The sequence below is a fragment of the Camelus ferus genome, chromosome 8 (genome assembly GCF_009834535.1).
Source record: "Camelus ferus isolate YT-003-E chromosome 8, BCGSAC_Cfer_1.0, whole genome shotgun sequence".
NCBI lineage: Eukaryota > Metazoa > Chordata > Mammalia > Artiodactyla > Camelidae > Camelus > Camelus ferus.
In genome coordinates this window covers 3,583,101-3,604,791 of record NC_045703.1, presented here as the reverse complement: position 1 = coordinate 3,604,791, position 21,691 = coordinate 3,583,101, and the positions used below count along the sequence as shown (strand labels likewise).

General features: G+C 33.7%; 1 protein-coding gene across 2 annotated transcripts in view; it reads right to left on the bottom strand.

Moving 5' to 3' along the window:
* The window catches only part of MMS22L (MMS22 like, DNA repair protein), a 107,501-nt gene that overhangs the window by 66,772 nt on the left and 19,038 nt on the right, over positions 1 to 21,691 (bottom strand). For both annotated transcript variants that reach the window (XM_006187233.3, XM_032484420.1), the window contains 4 exons: positions 18,902 to 19,078; positions 13,820 to 13,882; positions 5,029 to 5,148; positions 2,629 to 2,855 (listed from right to left, as the gene is read on the bottom strand). In XM_006187233.3, the coding sequence (XP_006187295.1) occupies positions 2,629 to 2,855; positions 5,029 to 5,148; positions 13,820 to 13,882; positions 18,902 to 19,078 (587 nt within the window). The remainder of the gene's footprint in view (positions 1 to 2,628; positions 2,856 to 5,028; positions 5,149 to 13,819; positions 13,883 to 18,901; positions 19,079 to 21,691) is intronic.

Sequence of the window (21,691 nt, the reverse complement as noted above, 5' to 3'; positions counted from 1 at the left end):
GCTTTTTGAGGAATCTCTATACTGTTTTCATAAAGACTGCACCAAACTACATTCCCTCCAACAGTGTAGGAGGGTTCCCTTTTCTCCACACTCTCTCCAGCATTTATTGTTTGTGAACTTTTTAATGATGGCCATTCTGACTGGTGTGAGGTGATACCTCATTGTAGTTTTGATTTGCATTTCTCTGACAATTAGCGATATTGAACATTTTTTCATGTGCCTATTAGCCACTCGTATGTCTTCATGGGAGAATTGCTTGTTTAGGTCTTCTACTCATTTTTCGATTGGGTTGTTTCTTGTTGTTGTTTTTATTAAGTTGCATGAATTTTAACAGGGCAATTTTCTATAGCAATTTTCCTTACACCTTTCTCCCTCTACCTCTCATAGACTTGGTCCTGCTATACTTATACTTAAGACAATTTGAAGTGCTAGAAAAATTTTTACCCATTCACAAAGAAAAATTGTTAGTGTTCAAATGTCCAAGACTAGCCATTTAAAATTTTATACTATCAATATTGCTTAATACAATTTAACAGTTGATGTACTTTTCTTTTATCAATTAATGGGTTAGAATTGAAAACGATTCATTCTGAATCCTACTTATGGATTGTTAAATTTCATAACTTCTATAATTGGTTTATTCAAGATAGAAATGATTAATGCTAATGAGAGGTTAAATGTTTGTTTGTGAATAATGAAGCTTCCAAAATAAAGATCTGTTTAATTATCTTTATATCCCCATCATGCCCACCATAGTGCTTGGTATACAGATTTGTTATTGAATTCCAATTTATTTTAGCAATAAAGTTCTGAATTTTATGTTTTCCATAAAATGATTTAAGATTCAAAAACAAACTGGCAAACAGAACAAAAGAAAAAAAAAGTGTTTGGGTCACATAATTACTGGAGGTTTTACAACGATACTACCATTAAAAAAAACTATATTCTAAATAAAATACCCAAACTGTATCACCATAAACTTGTAAGAATTAGTCATTGTGGGAATCAAACAGGAATTTCATTTAGTGATTCTTGCTAAGTCTCTATCTAAAATAAGAAGCATCCCAAATCAATATATCACACCAGTCAGAATGGCCATCATTCAAAGTGCACAAACAGTAAGTGCCGGAGAGGGTGTGGAGAAAGGGAACCTACTACACTGGTGGTGGGAATGTAGTTTGGTGCATCCATTATGGAAAACAATATAGAGATTCCTCAAAAAAATAAAAACAGACTTACCATATGATCCAGCAATCCTACTCCTGGGCATATACCTGGAGGGAACGCTAATTCAAAAAGATACAAGCACCCCAATGTTCATAGCAGCGCTATTTACAATAGCCAAGACATGGAAACAAGCAAAGTGTCCATAGAGGACTGGATAAAAACACTGTGGTATATTTCTACAATGGAATAATACTTGGCCGTAAAAAATAAAACAATGCCATTTGCAGCAACATGGATGGCCCTGGAGATTGTCATTCTAAGTGAAGTAAGCCAGAAAGAGAAAGAAAAGTACCTTATGATGTCACTCATATGTGGAATCTAAAAAAAGAAAAAAGAAGACACTAGTGAACTCATCTACAAAACAGAAACAGACTTGCAGACATAGTAAACAATTTTCTGGTTACCGGAGGGAAAGTGGGTGGGAAGGGATAAATTTGGGAGTTCGAGATTTGCAAATATTAACTACTATATATAAAAAGAGATAAAAAACCAAATTTCTTCTGTATAGCATAGGAAACTATATTTACTATCTTGTAATAAACTTTAATGAAAAAGAATATGAAAATGAATATATGTATGTATATTTATGGCTGGGACATTATGCTGTACACCAGAGACTGACACATTGTAATTGACTATAGTTCAATTAAAAAACATTTTTAAAGATAAATAAAATAAAATAATCATCATGCTGTGAGAGCTCCCACCACATAAGCTAAGCAAGTGGTAGAGGGCAGTGCACTGCACAGAGGGGCAATAGGCAAAAGTAGCAGAACACGGGAAGACCATTAAGAGTCACATCCATTTAACAAACAAAACTTTCAAAAAAAGGAGAACAATAGACAAATGCGACCAAAAGTTCCCTTCACCACACCAGAAATGAAAATGGCATACTCCTCAAACGACATCAGAGTTATCCAGTTCTACTATATTCTGGTTAGTTTTCATTCAAGAAAGGATGGTTTGTGGGACTGGTGGGATCAAAAAACACAAAGTTTTATAGACTTAATCTATCACCTGCCAATGTACAATTTGAAGACGCTTTTCATTTCTACAAATTTTAATAAAATATATGCGTAAAACATGACAATTAACTTTGGCAAGAAAAACAATAGTTTTCTTATATCTCTGCATTTAATATATGAGATTTCAATCTTCAGGGCTAATGAGATCAATAAGAAATCAAAATCTTTCCCAAGTTACAAATATTAGGTTTGTTCCTTACTATAACAAATTGGCAAGATCAAAATGCTCCATATTTTGCTGTCCTAAACTAATGAATACATTTGAACTGTGAACAATAAAGACCTCAAAGCACAAATTAACTTAAAAAATAAATAAAAACACTAACACTTCTTTAAAGATATAAGTGAACATTCACGACAAAGACATGGCACACACCTTCCTTTGACTTGTTTCCAAAGATGAGAGCCATTGTTCTTCATTGCTTTCTTAACAACTTTCGCCAAAATGCAAAGGAAAATAGTGTAGCTACTACTGGATTTATACAGGTCATGGTCTTGTTTATCACAACAGCAGGTCTTCACCATTTCCAGCATAGACAAGGGTGACTTAATAATATTTGCAAGGCCTTTCAAAGGAAGCCAAGAAATACTGAAAGAACTATTCTAAAAGCAAGAGATAGAAAACAAGTATTAAGTTTCTGAAGAAAAATGGAAAGCTATAAATCCCAATGAGCTCACTGCAAGTTTGACTCTTGTTAATCAGAAAGATTACACAGTCATTACCATATATTCCCTGCCAATAAAAAATTCCATAAAGCACAGAACATCAAGGGGTGTTCACATTCCTGGATTATCCCCAAATGTCTTATTGACAGTAAGGTTGTCCAAATTAGGATACAAACAAGATCACACACTGCATTTGATTGATATGCCTCTTAAATCTCTTTTATTCTATCAGCTCCCCAATGTTTTTGTCATACCATTTATCAGATAATTTATTGTGCAGAATTTCCTAAATTCTGGATTTAGCTGCTTGTACCTCCCTAGTGTCACTTCATGTATTCTTTTATCCTCTTATCTTTTCTGTAAACTGGTAGCTGTATCTAGAGGACTGATCGGGTTTAGGTTGAGTTTTTTGGTAAGAATCCTTTATCGGTAGTACTTACTGGTTACTTTCTATTTCAGTAAGTAAAGAGGCACATAAATTCTGACTGTCATTCTTTTTGTGATGTTAAGATTGATCATGCTGTCTGATCCCCACAGTTTTAGCAGTCATCGACAGTCCTCGTCCAGATGGCTTATTTCATCAGACATAACAAAATAGCAATTTGCTAATTCTATCATTCCTTCTAAATTAGCTCATCAGAAATTTACTCTGAAATATAGTTTATATTTTCCTTTATTTATAGTTTTCAGAATAGTTTTATTCAGAATAATAATTTTTCTAAAAATGCCATAAACTCAAGGATTTAAACACATTTGGCATATTTTAATTCACAGTAGTTATGATTCTTTCTCATGCTCAAATTTACCCAGTGTCGGGCAATGTGAGCTCCTTCAAGTTGGCTCCAGTTTACTCTGATACAACCCTGCTTTCAGGTATGGCAACATACTCTGTAATGTCAGGCTGGTTGGAGAAATGGCCAATTCTAGTTCTGAGATGAGTCTAGTTATTTTGTACACATCCTGACTCAGAACTAGAATCGGCTATTTCTCCAACCAGCCTGACATTACACTTCAGAGAAAGGTATTCTTCTCATTTTTAACAATCTCAAACTGGTAATTGTAATCTTCCACTTTCACTTTCTATCTTGATTGAGGGGTTCACTATGTATTTACCCAGAAAACCAAACATTCCAAATCTTCTCTTGTCTTCACACACAAGTAACTTAATCCTTTAAATCTACCTTTAAAATGTTCATCTCCCAAATTTATCCTCTCCTTTTAAAATCCGCTGTCCCTACTTTAAGGTTTCACTGCATTATTTGCCTATACAACTATACTGGACTACTAACTCATCTATACTCAATTCCTTTATACTAATTTCAGAAAACACTTTCTCAAACACATACCTAATATGTCACATGCCTGCTTTCCAACGTCTCTTGAATAAGTTAATTGCACATTATCTTTAGCCTTTCATAATCGAGTCCCAGACTAACTTCTCTACTTTCCTTATCTCCCATATCTCTTCATAATCGTCTCAGAGCCATCATTCAGATTCAGAACTATCATAGTAGGAATAAATCATGTTTTTTTCATGTCTCTATATATTTGTCCAAACTGTTCCTTTTGCTCAGATGCTCTTTTTCTTCTGTACTTGGAAAATTCTACTCATTCCTCAGGCCAACTTAGAAAATTATGACTTCATAAAGTCTTCTACAAGTCCAAAAACTGGGTCAGATATTCCCTCCTCTAGCATCCCACAGTATTATAAGCCTTTTCCAACAATATATGTGCATCTGTCCACTAGCCTATAAGCTACTCAAATGTCGAAATTGTGTCTTACTCAATCAATGTGTTCAATGTGTCATAGGCAAACAATAATTATTAGAAAAATCTACAAATGATATTTAGAAATACCTTTCTGCTACAATTTTGGCTACTTTGCTTATTCTCACTCTTAAAAGAAAAGGGACCCCAAATGCTCCATTATCTTATGCCAATGCTCTATATACAATATGAAAGATAAAACTATTCTTGAACTACTCTACTTTGAAAAATTAATTTTAAGAAAAACCCATAATTATTTATAATTAAGCCATAAAAACATTCTTCAAATATAATGTACAAATTCTTCAAATTCCTGGAACAAATTCATTCTCTATTTACTCACCAGGTTTTTACTGTAATATTCCCATAGAATGGTGACAATTGCAATGTTTGGCTCCCAGAAATCACAAAGGGTCAAACAACAGTGAAGGTACATTCGTAACTGCTCCTCCAAAATACCATCCTAAAAAATAAACTGAAATTGTGAGGAAGTAAATGGGCTTGAGCAACACAAATATTATCATTTGATATTGCACCAAGTAATCTGCTCCTAAAAAAAATATGAGTATACATCACCAAATCATACCCATTCTCAGTTTCAGACCAGGTCTAAATCAGCATAAGGTATACTAAAACTTTGCTCTAGAGAGCATTAGTATATTCAGATAATTGAAATTACATAACTCAATTTGATATTTAACTCAATTACTTATAGTAGGTATTTCATAACTGAATGGTATAAAACCCAGAGACCAAAAAAGAAACCTAAACCAGAAAGAAGTAGCATAAATGACCTAATAATTAAGATGTATACAAATTCAGAGGACTTGGTCATACTTAAGGACTAGGTCAGATTCTTTATGGGAATATAAGAGATTTTCTTCTAAGAAACAGAGGCTTGGCAGAGTAGATATATTTTAACCTTTTAGGAAGTGGCAATAGGAGAGAGAAGAAAAGATGCGACACTTTAATCTTCTGTGATGAAATAAACCATGCATATTTGTTAAAAAGTGACACACCACTGAATTCCAATCATTCAACATTTATTCAAAGCTTACTATAAATCAGGCACTATTCTAAGGTACTAAACATAAAGCAATGAGTAAGTCATACATGGTACATCCACTAACAGAATTTACACTCTGGGGAAAATGGAAAAAGAGGACACTGAAACAAATGAGATAAATGTTAACAGTTATGGCTGCTGTGAAAAACAAAACAAAAGCAGAGTGATATGTCAGAGTAATTGGTAGAGGATGTGGGCCATTAATATATCAAGAACTATGAATGGAAAGGCCTTTTTGAGGGCCGTCATTTGGGATAAATGATTGAATGAAAAAAGAACCAGCCATTTAAAGACCTGAAAGAAAAGTATTCATGGCAGAGAAAACACATGGAAAGTTCCTGAATTAGCAGAAAGCTTAGTATTATGGGATTAAGTCAAGAGACCGTCAGGATCCATATGTCATTTGAGGTTTTATATGTCTTAGTCAGAAGTATGAATTTTATTTTAATTATGTTGGGAAGCCTCTAGAAGGCTCTAAGCATAAGGGTGACATCAAATGATTATTTCAAGAACACCACACTAGATCATGCATGGAGAAAGAATATAGTAGATAAGAACAGAAGTAGTAAAACCAATTAGAAGGCAGTGTGACACTTCCAATGTAACAAAAGCAGATGGAGAGGTCAAGTACAAAGTAGATGTGCTAGGAAATTTGAAGGTGCTTGGTATACAGGAAGCTTTAAATAAATAATTGTTGAATGACTGGGATTCAGTGGTGTGTCACTTTTTAACAAACCTGCATGGTTATTCCATTACCGAAGATTACATTAAGACATCTACTTTTTTTTTCTACCTCCTTCTCCTTCAGCCAACTCAAAATATTAGGAGCCCCCCCCCTTCAAGTACTAACCAAACAGAGATAGACTCATAGACATAGAAAACAAACTTACAGTTACCAGGGAGTAAAGAAGGGTGAGGAGGGATAAACTGGGAGTTTCAGATTTGCAGATGCTAACTACTATATATAAAATGCACAAACAACAAGGTCCTACTGTATAGCACAGGGAACTATATTCAATACCTTATAATGGCCTATAATGAAAGAGAATATGAAAAGGAATATATATATGTATAAATGAATCACTATGCTGTGCACCAAAAATTAACACAACGTTGTAAATCAACTACACTTCAATTTAAAAAAAAAGTTTAAAAAAATGTTAGGAGGCAATTCTGTGCAACTGTAAGACTAACAAAAGCAGACAACTTTCGGGATATGTTTGGACACAGAGGCAATGGGATTTGCTGCTGAGTTATATTAAGGTATTGAGTAAAGACAGCAATTAAAGAGAATTCCCAGGTTTTGGCTTAAGGAAATGGGTTGATGGTACCATTTCCTAAAACGGCAAAGACTAGGGGAGGAAAAGATGGGAGACTGCAAGTGTGAACATGAAGCAGACAAATGACATATGGGTCTAGAGCTCAACGGGACAGTCAGAGCTACTGATAAAAATTTGGATGTTATCTTCATATTAATGGGTTTTAGAGCTAAGAGGCTAGTTAAGATCAACAAAGGAAAGCCTATAGATGGAAAACAGAAAAGGATCCAGAAATGAGAGCCCTTTGTTTATTCCAAAATTTAGGTATTAAGCAAAAAGTAAAGGAGTCTCTAAGCAAAAACTGATGGCCAATGAGGTAGAAAAGAAACCAGGCATAATGGAAACCAAGAAAAATATTTCAGAAAGGGACAGTGGCCAAGAGGGTTGAATGCTACTGAGAGGTTAAAATGAGAGCAAAGAACTCTTAGATTTGACACTATGGAAGTCATTGATGGCTTTGATAAGAGTTGTTTCAGGTATGGCAGAGAAAGAAGCTTAACTATAGCAGGCTGAGGAGGTAAGAAGAGGTGAGGAAGTAGAGATATTTAAGTGAAGATATATAAAATCCTTGAACAGGTGAGAAGAGAGAAAATCCAGTGCACAGGGAAAGGAATTAGACTTTGACAGAAACAGTGACACTTCCAATATAACAGAAAAGCGGATTGAGAGGTTGTGTACAAAGCAGACATGTTGGGTAATTTGAAGGTGTAAAGATAAAGGAATTCTCAAATGACTGGTCCTATTTTCTCAATGATTTATGAGGCAAGATCCTTAGCTAAGTTGACTGGGGCAGAGCATGTGTTGAATTGTGTGTTAAAAAAGAAATTCTGAAATAGGCCATTTTGGAGAGTAAAAAAGCAAACACTCTAGAACTGACTGCCATTTGAGATTTATGATCAAGAATTTAAAGTCAGATCAGTTGGTAAGAATGATTGTATCATTTTTTTCCAGCAACATTCAGCTGGAGGTGAGGGTGGCAGAGGGTAAAAGAGGATTCAATATTGCTAAGTTTCAAACAGAGAAGGGCTATGGAACTAAAGGTGTTTGTGGTAGAGTGATTATAGTAGTGGTTGTATAATCTAAAATGCTTAAGGAGGGAAGTTTGGACACGGAAGAAGACAGAAAAATGAAAAGATTAACAAAGAAGGGCAGAATGAAAATGAAAAAAAAATGAAAAAATGTAGAGCATAACTACAGGAGGAGGTGGGTGAGGTAAGTAAAAGAAAATCTGATAAGCAGTGAGGATATTAGAAAACTTAGAGGACAGGTGGATTTACACAATAATGTCAGGGTCATTAATAAAAGTAATATACAGGGATAGAAGAAAACAGTGATGTTGGTGCTAAATCTTTCAATGAATGAGAGTGAACCAAACATGACTAGATTTTTTTTGGAGAAAGCTTTTAACTCCTTTAGTTATTAATCTATTAGAATACACTCAAGTTTCAAGTCCTTTAGGAAACTTCCTAACTTCACACTATTCGGGGGCCTTTCTTTATGCTCACAGCACACTTTACACACCTGTATTCTAGTACTTAGCTTGCTAATTTTAATGTCTATCTGCCTTCAAGTGTCTATAAGCTCTCTGAGGGTTGGGATAATGTCTCCAGGGCCCAACACAGTGCCTGGTTCACCAAAAGACTCCATAAATGTTTCACAAACAAAACTGAGATCTAGGCTCTGGTGCCTTTTCACCAAATAGCTGCATGGCTTAGGCAAAGATATTCAGCGTCTCTAATAGACAGTTAAACTCATGAAACCCAAGACAAGGTTCACTAATATTCTTTTACTATGAAAATATTAAGCTAGACCTAGGCTTATTCCCATAGCACACTATTGATATGAATGAAAGCATACTAATTTTATTATGCTGCAAGGTTAAAAAGTAGGTTATATTTAAAAAGCGGGCTCATTTTGAAGAGTTTTGTATTGTTTTATTTGATATCTGAAACTCATTTTACATCAAAAATCCATAAAAATGGTATTTAAACCTTAAAAATTTATGAAGTTTGGGAAAAGCAAAAGATTGAATACAGACTACGTGTCAGGCATTGTGTGATGTTTTACATGTTAGTTCATGTATTTCTCATACCATTCCAGGTTTATTACATTCATTTTATAGAAAAAAAGGTTCCGGTCCAGAAGTTACAAATAGTTTATCCAAGTCCACTTGGGACGGAGCCATGATATATGACTCAAAAGTCTACTATACATGCTACTCTATGCCACCTTCCAAAAACAGGAGGGAAAAGAAATGAACATTTAATGGACACCAGATTTGGTCAAGATTGCTCTTCGTGACCAGATCAAGACTTGAATCAAAGTTTGTGAAGCCAGAGCCCGTGCTCTTTTCACTGTATCCGATCAAAAAAATTAAATATGGCATCCTGGGAGATTTTTTCTTTTTTTAAGGAAAAAAGACGATTTTTCCTTAATTTTCCTGCTAGTGGCTGCAGATGAAAATGAAAAGAAATGGCTTAGAAAATACCATTTCCCCCAGAGTTCTAGAAGGAAAGATAATTAGTCAGTTGAATGTAACTTAAAAAGCAAGTTTCTCTTTTTCAGCCTAAATTAATTACAGATAGTATACATTTTCATATTCTGTATATTCAACCATTATTTTGTTTTGAACCACGTTCCCACAGTTTTTCTTGAAAATCCCCTTTAAAAAATATGTGTATGTACATCAGTTGAATTAAGGAAAGAAAGGATCTGCCCATCTTCAAGTTCAGAGAGCCAAAGAGATAAGAATATACAATAGTCAGGAGTAGAAGAAGCAACAGACATCTTCGCTCAAATTCATAATGAAGAACCACAGCTGAAATACGGTGAGGAGGGATATCTGAGAACATCTGAGTATATTAATTTCTTCCTACATTTTCCCATCATACACTTATTGGGGAGGGAAAAGAAAACACACAAAAAAATGAAAAAAAAAAATAGTATGGAAAATTTAGATACTTTCCACAAGTATTACCAACAGATCTAGAAACCAAAATGAATTACTAATCAAACACATAGCAGCAAAAAAGTTTTAAAACAGACATAATGAAAAAAAGTTTTACAAAGAATCCAACAAGGTCAAATGGCTCCGAGGTAGCGCGGAATGAGTAAAACACATATGAAGATTCGGATCCCAGCTCTGCTACTTCCTTGCCAGCTGTGTGAACCTGGACAAGCTCCCTCTAGGCCCCAGTTTTTAATGTGTAAAATGGAGCTTCACAAGATTGTCATAAGCATGAAGCAGAAGAATGTACACTAAGTGCTATGTACAGCGCTTGCAGAGGAATAGCTATCATTTTGTTCCCTGCAAGAGAGAAATGAATTTTTTAGACCTAAACATTAGGTATTTTGATGATCAAATATTAAATGTAACAGGTTCACAGTATTGTACCTTAAGCTCATATATTTCACTTTTGTGAGTGTTGAGGTCAAACCATATCTAAACAAAGAGGTTTGATTAACAACATCTAAATCCACACCCGCTGACTAAAAATTTTTGATAACCAGGTCTGTGGGGCTCTCTTCTACACAGGCATACACCTGCCTGTCTCAATCCCAAGCCCTGCTACCCAACTTCCGCAGTTCTCACAAGACCTTCTCACAAGGGCTCTCTGGGTTTTTCATCTCACCTGCGTTAGCGTGTATGAACTATTTAATGGAGAAAGTTACCCTAGAATATTCCATAGTGCCTGGTCCTGATCTCTACTTTAGTCCTTTTCAGTCATTTTAAAAATTTTTAGTCATTTTTTAAAAGAATGTCTTCCTATCTTTATTTTGAAAGATCAACTCAGGCATATTCTATATATCAAATTCTTTTATTGAACTAAAAAAGAAAACATTTACTCTAGTTTACTTATTCTATAGAAATGCAATATAACAACTGAGAGTTCATTTTTTGAGTAACTAATGTACCTGTCAGACACCATTAGGAGAATAAAATTTATTTGTAAGCTAAATTGCTAACTGTTAGTCTACCTGATGAGAGACTTTTTTAGGATTGGATAAAGAGAGTTGGACTTCAATATCCCAGTCAAGATCCTTCTGTCCAAAAAACAATGATTTTTGGATTAGTAATTGTAAGATTACTGTCCCACATTATTCAGATCCTATCACATTCTGAGTTTACAACCTTGGACTCTCCAAATTCTTTGACAAATGAAAACAATAATTAAAAAATATTAAGCTTGCTTAGGATTTCTTTTCATACTTTTCCATGATCTTTGTTAGGAAATTATTCTGTGATCTCAGAAAATAATGAGCTTTTAAAAAGCTGTAGCACAAAACTAAAAATCTCCCTTTTCATATGAATACAAAAATGCTATCTTAAAGGTAAACAAATATTTACTGGTAGCATTCACAAGTATTAAATAGGATTACCTCCAAAAAACTGTTTTTAAAGCAAATACTTAACTATTCAACTGTAGCTATGTAAGTAAGATTAAACAATATATGCTTTCTTTACTAACAAAACTCAATGTCTGTTTCTGGAAGATCATCTCTGGCTAGAAAAAATTTTAGAACATTATTTGCTTAATTAAAACTACAGTGGATTGCCTACCAATTTTATTTAAAGACTGCTTTATATGTGAAACTTTTTTTTTTTTAATATTGCAAATAGACTCTCTTTCACTGTTGGAGATCAAGTCAAAGCACATGAGCATAGTCGGATTTTAATTTACTTCAATGGGGGAAAACAGATATAATCAAACTGATAGCTCTATCCAAACATATTATTTATTCTTTATGACCACCTACTGCACCCACAAAATTGGTTTCAAGAACTCCAGCAAGTAGTCCTCTACTACTTATAAAATCTAATTTGATACTATCAAGGCATGACAAAATTGAGATTACTAGAGAGAATGGACTGCTTCTTTCTATATATTATAATGACCTCTTCTCTCACAGGAAAGATATTACTTTGACTTTATGCTACAACTAAATTCACAGAGAAAGTTTCTTAGCTTAGCTGTACTATTCCGTGCGTTTAGGGTGACTGACTCGTCCCGGTTTACTCAGGGCTTTCCTGGTTTTAGCACTGGAAACCTGTATCTTGGGATACTCCCAGCCAGGTAAGTTCCAGATGGTTATCCTACTTACTTCCAAGAATTAGGGATTTATCTTCAAAACATCCTTAGCTGATACCATTAAAATACTAGTTTCATTATCAAAGTATACTATGCAGTATCAGAGTAAGTTTTATCACTTTGGGAGTAAGATATTTCAATTAAGTTTTTTCCCCCCAAGCAAATGATTTTCTTTCATTTAAAAATCAAAATTATAGGGAGCCACAATCCAAAGGAACAAAAGCATTAATTTTCAAGTACCTAAAAGTGTTTAAAGAGGGTTTTTAATCTCTTAATCAAAAAGCAAACATTTCTATGTAAGAGAGGCAATGATAAATTCTCCTGTTCGTCCTGGACCATTATGGGTATATGGGTATTTATTCATATGATAGTGCCTTCTAAGAAATACTCTGTAATTTAAAACCTAGCTGAACAAAATCATAAATTCATATACTGTTAGAAGTGAAAGCAAGTTTAACCAAGAGATTTCTAAACTCGGTTAAGGCATTAAGATTGGATTAATAGCTGATGTAAATAATGATAACCATTTTTTAGTGATTCTGTACATTCTTGAAGTAAAAATACATGGATGAAATTTTCTGAGTTATCAAATCAATACGCTTTCAAAAAGAACAAAGGAGAAAGCCAATTAAACGATACAGAAAAAAGAAAATAAAAATTTTTACAATGGTTGAGATAATGCCTCTTCTGTTTCTGACACAACTCACATATTCAGAGTTCTTTGTCATTCTTATCTAGAATTCTCAGTTCATAATTAGGAGATCATATTACAACTACATGTACTTACATTTTCACCTTAAAAAATTAAGAGTTTGTATAGATAACAAGGAAAAGAAAATTTCAAGCTATGAAAGTAATTTTCAAAGAAATGGCTACAAAATAAATGTGTGTGTGTAGCAATCTTGTACTACATTATTTCCTTCTTACTCCTCTTCAAGTTTTAACAATCTTCATTTCTTAACAGAAAAGTAGTCTATTTCCCAAAACTAAAAATATTAAAGTTTCCCCTTAAACTCTTACATAAATAACTTATGCTACAAAATTATACAGAACTATAATACAATATGTTTAAAGATGTGATGAAGAGCACATTTAAAACTATTTTAAAAGGAGGTCAAATCTGACCTCTGGGCCATGAAGCACTACATTAACAGCTTTGCAGAAAGAAAAATGATAAGGTATGAAATGAGGGCTCAGAAACTAGGACCTTATCAGTTGGAGTATGATTCAAGCCTGTAAGACAAATTGCTCAGCAATGCAAGTCACCTTCCTGCTGTGATGAGGATATAGCTGAATTTCCAATGCCACTATCTCCCTCATCGTGTCTCCTAGACTTGATATCATACAGTAAAGGAATGGCTTATAGTTCTGAAGCATCTACTACTTATTTTGAATACACTTTGTCAAAGTCACCAACTAGGATAATTATCTTTGTCCTTTAACCGGCAACTCAGTGTTAAAACAAAAATCTTCAAAGAACAGGCACTAATGGAAACATGGACCGTGCATTAACAAAGAATGATAATTCTCTCAGGTTTTTAAAAAGTAGACCAAGTTTGTCATTTAAATCATTTTAACCGTTTGCTTGATTGTTACAAATAAAATCTGTAACATAAACATTTAGCAAAGCCCACAAACTGCCTCACTTTAAATGGGTACCTGAACACTGACGGACTTTTTCAGCAGTTCTTCTGCAAAATTCCAATTTGATTCCATTTGTTTCTAGAAAGGAAGAAAATACTGCATCAGAATTATTGCTCTTAATTATGCACTGAAACTATAAAATAGCCAAGCTAAATGTGAAGTACATTTTCTCTATCATCAGATATCATTAGTTTCTTGAATGTCTAAAATGACTTCGGCAAAGAGTTAGTTGAGAGACTTGATAGAAAAAAATATACAACTACTCCAATCCAGTATAAACCTTATTAGGAATTGTTTTATTAAACAGTGGTATTTCTATAAAATTACAAATGTTTTAACAAATATTGAATATTTGCTGTGAGATTATAATCTAACAGGAAAAAAAATTACATATGCTTTTGAGTTTTTACATTGTGTGTTCTTTATTCTGTACTTTACTCAGCAGAGTTCTGCCTTCATTTTATGCATAATAAACTCAAGATGGCCTAGTCTAGTAAACAAGTAACTAAAAATTTTATACGTGCCATTTCACTTAGCCAGTGGTCACGTATCTGGCAACCTCAACTACCTGGAAGACTTCCTACAATATGGAAGAAAGCGAAAGAGAACTTTCACAAAGCCAAAATATTTCACAAAGGCTAGGCACTAAGAACAAGTCTACTTTTCCAACAGGAAAGCCTGGAGGACCTTCTCAGAGGATACTCTCAGTTCACTTGAAACTCAGTTCTTAAACGTTTGGATATGTGGATGTAACCAGAAGCAAAGAAAGTGCCTCTAAGAAGAAGCAAGTGACAACTAGTTTCTGACAAGGGAGGAATAAAATGTGCAAAAAGTTAACCATAAGACCTCATAAAACTAAGCCCAAGGCTTTAAAGAGCAAATGCAAAGAGCCTCCTCACACCCTACTATCTCTATTAAAACAACTATGCTGTTCATAGTTGTTATGAGAAATGAAGCAGCTTTGAAGGCAATGCCCTAAAACTTGGTAGTTGGCCCTAAAATTCTCTCAAGGAGGAGACTATTTTGTTCTACCAATACTATATATACATTATGTTAGGGTCTTTACATTCTTATTTTCTTTTAAAAAATCTTTTCCAATTCATAGACAACACAATTAAGTTTCAGAAAGGTCATGTGTATACAAGTCAGAGCATGGATTCAAATCCAAGTAGGTCTGGCTCCAAAGCCAGTGTTCCTTCCATTTTACCATGCTATCAGTAACTGAGTTTCTTTTTCTAACAAGCCTTCCCTCAGCTTTCAGCAATTCACTTTTATAAAAATCACTCTTTACTAAGATAACGTCTTAGTTAAGCAGGAACTGACAGGGTTGATGTATTTAGCTTTATAATTTGTAGTGCTAATGAGTGTGTTTCAGTTGTTCTGTTCTAAACATTTGAATCACACAAATTATGGAGAAGTACTATAACTCTTGTCCGAGGAACTTCATCTCTATGGATCAGTACTGTGGTTACAATCTAAAACAAAAATAAACCATAATTCAGGGAAAAAAATGGCAACTATATCATACCCAAATCAAGTCTGAGTGGCAGAATATGTATAAAAGGGATACAGATTTTTACTTCCACAGGAAAACTTAACTTTGACCAGCATTTTTTTTTCTATATACTAAGTTATAGAATAGAAAGGAGGTAAACTGCCATCATTTGGGGACTGTGTTTTATATTTCTTGTCCCAATATTAAAACTAAGACATTCACTTAAGTTTCAACACAGGTGGTATCTCCACCAGAAACAGAAATATAAAATAGATCCCCCACCTTCCACTTCCAATCAACTAGGTAACCTGGTACAACTCTCATTTTAAGGTTGTATTTCACACCTTTTATCTAGTCACCATTTCAGATGTTTCAAAGACGAGCATCAGCTGGCCTGACTGATTGCACTATGTTCTGGGCAGGGAAAGCACTGTTAAAATGATCCCTGCAATGCCCCGAAGTAATTTTTCTCTTTAAACTATATTTGTTTTTAAAATAGATGACTGGGATTGTGAGAGGATAACACACTCTCATGTAGGTTGGGAGAAAAGCATTAAACAGAAATATAAAAAATCAAAGCCTCTAGTATGAGAAGTGAGATACCAAATTTTCTTTATAGGCCTGTATTAAGCAGTTGGCAAGCTCTATGATTTAAATCCACATATAGCAAACGTCCAGTTTACAATAACTTAAAAAAAAATTTAACCATATCTGAAACCTATTTAAAATGTAAAGATTTCACATTAACCTACAGGGCAAACAGTTCACGCTCAAAAACTGAAACATCTCTATGATTATCACAAGACCAGGGGTTATTTCTCTGCTCTAGAAAATATGAATAACCATTATTCCTTTGCATCATCCTCTCACACCAGATTACTCTTCAGTGGAATAAAGCATGCTTAATGCATAACTATTTTCTATATGGTAGCTTGCTATGCCAATATATCATAAGGAGGAAAAAAGAATTCAGGTAATTTTCAAAATTCTGATCTAAGGATATCCCAAAATGAAATCAACACCCAATGTAATCTCTCTGAAAGAATGAGTCAATACGCCTTTATGTTCATAGATTAAAATGATTATATGATTCATAAACCAAACAGAGACATTTTTGAGAGTAAAAGAGAAAAACTAACCAGATGGGATGAGGGGAAAATAGGCATAAACTGGGACTGCCCCTGGGCAAACTGGTTTATATGGTTATCCTACCAAAGGCCATGAGAGGCAGTCCTTAGGAGGATCTTCATAGAAAATTTATCTAAGTGATAAAAACAGGGTGACATTTAACCCCTGTGTACCTCAGTATCATTATTTGTAAAATGGATGAAATATTAACCCCTCATCTACTTCATAACACTTCATGAGATAAAATCCAAGGTCACTTTGAGATATTAAAACACTTTGCAAATGCATTATGTTGAAGGTATCACCCCAAATGAAAACTATTATTAACTAGAGAGTTTGAGTTTTTCTTTTAAAGTCATTAAGAAGTCCACAAATATTTGAAACTCTTTGATGACTCATGAACAAAGGCAAAGTCTATCTTACATATATATATAAAAATATATAACATTATATATCTTTATTATTTTTATCATATGAATTTTTTCAAATACTATGACTCTCTTCTTAAAACCTACATAATTTTAAAAATTGATATTAAAAATATATATCTTGGCAAAAGAACATGCATAAAGGAACTGCTGACAAATATTAAAAGATATAGGTTAAGCTATTCTAAATACAGACAATTCATTTACTATCTTGATATAGAGCTAATGAAAGCAATAATCTCCTATGGAGTTCTCTATATGAAAGAGAAGAGTGATTTCAGCAGTGCAACTGAGGGTGGTTGAACCAGTACAGTTCAACACTACAACAGTAATAGTAATGATATATATTACCTTGGCAGATTACCTACCACACTGGGAGTATGAAGGGGTCAATATCAACCACTATTGAAACACACCACTCACTCAAATAAGTGTTAATGGCAGTTACAGCAAGTATTAACAACCTGAAAGCACGTTCCTTGAAGCAAGAGGCAGTACAGTCAATTTCATGTGTATCCTATCATTGGCACCTATTATTATGATGGCCACTCAATAGGAACTCAGAAGTTCTTAACTAATTACCATACTTTTTTATCCTGACTAAAATCAAATATGCATTTGGAAAAATTAAGGCTAAATGATAAGAGAAATAAAAGTGCTTTTGTAAAGACCTTTGAATTATAGGTAAATTTTAAAAATTCTTTCATTGTTCTAGTATTTTAAGAATTAAAAGATGTGAACCATAACCATATTAACTTCATTAAAATACTCAATAAAGGAACTATGACAGTAATAATGGCAATCTGTAACATTTATTATTTATCTTATATCAGCATGGGAAGTACTCATGTACAGAAACAAAGGACAGTCTTTTTCTGAGAAGCTCATTCTATTGACCTCCCTTAATAAATTAATAGAATGCCTAAATACATTGATACTGAGTTAGGTGTGGACTTCTGAGAGCACTTCCTGACTTACTATCTTACCATATCTTGGGACCTCCCAGAGGACCTTTTTATTACTAGGGGATCACTTAGAAGAACTCTTGAGGCCCTTTCAATTTCTGCGACAGTACGTCGATACTAACTGATCCTTAGATTCCACGGATGGTTTCTGAGCTCTTTCCAGTATTCCCAAAAGAGGAAAATCTGTAAAGCCCATCAAGGAACATGCTTCATAAAGCAATCGTTCCCCTAGCTGATAGAGAATGAGATCCAAGGACCTTTTAAAAAATAAAGATTCCTAAACTCTAGACCAGATTACTAAATCAGGATCTCTAGATCTGAGAAAATTGAATTTTTAAAAACTCACAGATGGGTCTGATGATCAGCCAATTTTGTTAACTACTCCCAGAAAGCAGACCAATTTTGAAAATACAGACACACTGGCTTCAAGATTCTAGATGTTTACTTAATGGAACCGATGGGCTGATATAATACTATACTATTTCTGAACATGGAAGAAGTTATATTCAAATAAAGCTTCAAATAAATACATCTACCAGCTTGTTTTATTTCATAGGGCTTTTTAAATAACAATGAAAAAATGTTTCCAATTAGAAATTAATATACTAGTTAAAATCTCTTTTTGTTTGAGTACACTTCATGGTTATTTAACAGATTGAAATATCTTTGCAAAAAGCTTCTCTAATTCATTTCTAGAGACATAGGCTTTCCCTTCAGTAACCTTAGAGACCTTAGAACTAGAAGGAATCTTCTGAATAGAACAATCCAACCCCATGATTTCTGGATGAGAGAAAAGAGGCCCAGAAAGGTTTAAGTAATTTCCTAGCGGTCATACAACTACTCAGTAGCAGAGCTAAGACTAGATCCCAAGTCGTTTCCTTAAACAAACAATAAAAGCATAAAGATAACAATTTTTCAAGATGTTTACAGAAAGGTCTACAGCTTCTAGATTCAGAAGGTGAATTTATCTCTGTAGGATTATGATCTGATTTTTATTGTTTTTGCTCACTTTCTAAACTTGTCTACAAAAAAATACATATTAATTGATAACACATGAAAGTTTAAAAAAATAAAATCTTACCATTTCATCTGGTGTACCGTGACGATCAAACTGGTAAAATGATGCCACATGAGTAATAATCCACCAACTAAAACCTAATGGATCCCTGGGCTGGATTACAAGCACAGAAGATTTTCTTCGGTCATTTGATTTTTCAAAGAGTGTTTTGAGTAGTTTATTCAGCCAGTTCCAAAATGACTATAGAAACAGAGGTAATATGACTCAATTAAATTAAGGCACTGATCCAATAACCTTTGATTTGGGTTTTTTCCTCCATTTTTATGAGGAAATATACACACTGAAGAGAATTCAAAACACATATACAAATCTTAAACAGTAGTAAAAATACTCAGGTTAAGAATCAGAAAATGACTAGTACTTTAGAAAGATCTGACATATTCCCACAATCACATCTTCTCCCATCCAGGGATAATCATTATTCTGACTTTATTCTGAATTCCACTTAGGGCAATTAAAAAGAAAAACGCACCTTAATACATCATAGTGAAACTGAAGAACATCAGAGACAAAGAGAAGAGACTAAAAGCATTCAGACAGAAAAATATATTACTCTCAAAAGAATGGCAGTTAGGCTGATAGCTGATTTCTCAACAGCAATGGAGGCCAGTGGGAATGATATCTATTGTATTAAAACAAAATAATTTTCAACATAAAATTCTTCATCCAGCAAAAAAGTTTTCAATGAAGCAAAATTGAAAGGAATCCTGAAAGATAAATTTTATGCAAAAGAATAATGATGTCAAAATGGGAGAGGAGGGTGTCTGAGCTATTGGAAGGAATAAAGAGTAAAGAAAGTAGTAAATGTTTTGTATAAATCAATAATCTAGTGGGATTGAAAAATAAAGCTAAAGTACACAGTAATACTGGCATATAAATTGGGTAGGGCATAAATGAGTTAGAGTATTTTAAGGTCCTTTGGTCTAAGATAAGAGCAAAGACATGTATTTATTACCAAGATATTTCAATGTATGCTGTTGCTTCTAAGATAATCACTAAAAGAAGAGAAATTAGGTTATTTAACTTACAAGCTAATGAAGGGGAAAAGTGAAATAAATAGTCAACCCAAAAGAAGGCAAGAAGGAACTGCTGGTGGAAAAATAGGTGTATAAATAGAAATACAGAATAAGATGGTAGATTTAAAACTAAATATATGAGTCATTACATTAACTGCAAATGGACTCCTAAATGCTCATTTAAAAGATATGCTGTCAGAATAGACTGTAAGCTGTCTACAAGAGAGAATCTAAAACATAAAATTCTGAAGGATTCAGAATTGATAAAGATATAAGAAAGGTAACATATTAAACTAATATTGGAGAAAATTAGACTTTAAAACCAATGAAAGCATAAAGTCATTTCATACTGATAAAAGGTCCAATTCACTAGGAAGATAAAATAAATTTAATTTTTTATGTGGCCAATAATACACTGTTAAATGTAGAAAATAAACATTGACAAAACTACAAGGAGAAATACATCTGTTTAGAAATAATGAAATACATTTCTAAATAACCCATAAGCAAAGAAGATATGATGGAAATTATAAAATATTTTGAAGTAAATAACTAACATACTACTAATTAAAGCTTTGGGACTATAGCTAAAGACACAGAGGAAAACATGTAACCTTATACACAAATGTTAGAGAAAAAGAAGTTGAAAATTAATGAGTAAGAATTCATTACAAGAAGCTAGGGAAAAAAATTCCTGTGTAATAAACCCAAAGAAAGTAAAAGGTAGTAAGTAAAACAACTTTATGAAGTTGAAAACAGCAAAGATGAGCAAATCAATGAAAGATCAAAACAGCCAAAAGTAGGTTTTTTAAAAAGATTACAAAATTGGCTAATCTTTCGTGAGATGATTAGAGTCAATACTTCTTTCTGGAAGAATATTAGCTTGCTCTGCCAGACACACATAATTTCTTCTTTTTTGAAAAAAGAAACTGAATGCATTGTAGAAATCAGTGCTGTCACATTATAAATTTTTAAAATACTTACATAAGAGAAAAAAAAAATCTCTGCTTTCAGCAGTCTGGAAAGCTCCTAAGAATAGGTTCTACAGAGCTTAGCTCACTGTCAGTATGCATGGAATAATCACATCGTCTGCAACATCATTAACTCCTGGATGAATGAAATGGAAAGCTTCCCTGTTCCTCCTGAATCTTTCCATTGCTTTTCCTGTTTTCTTTCTCAGCTTATCCAAGTCCATCTTGGTCCCTAAAGCCATTGTATATCAGTCAGTCAGTACAAAGAGTAACTTTTAACTTGCTTCTTTCTTGTTTGAGAAGGGACTTTTTTGTTGTTGTTTTGTTTCCTTTTGGTTTAGTCACTTTTTCTTAGTCTTGAGCTTTCTATCAAGGGAGTATATCTAACAGTTAGAGATCATATTAATTTCTACAGAGTAAAAGGTGGGACTAAATTGCTTTTCTCTAAGCTGAGGGCTTGTTCTACTGTGCCATAATGGTTGTTCATCAGTTCTAGGGGATGGAAGTCTGAGATCAGGGTATCAGCATGGTCGGGTGAGGGACCTTTTCTGGGTCACAGACTCCGGGCTATGTCCTCACAAAGAGGAAGGGTTTTTGAGTCTTTTTAAATGCTCCATTGTTGCCTTGTTTTTATGTTGTTCTTAAGAAGTCTAGTGCAGGTAAAATTATTTTGCTCTTCTAAGAATTTAGTCTTTTTGCCTAGAAGACTTGAAGATGCTTTATGTATGTCTGCAGCAAAATAGTTTCAGAATGATATATCTCAGGATGGACTGTTTGGTATTAATTTTTCACTAACCAGTAGACCA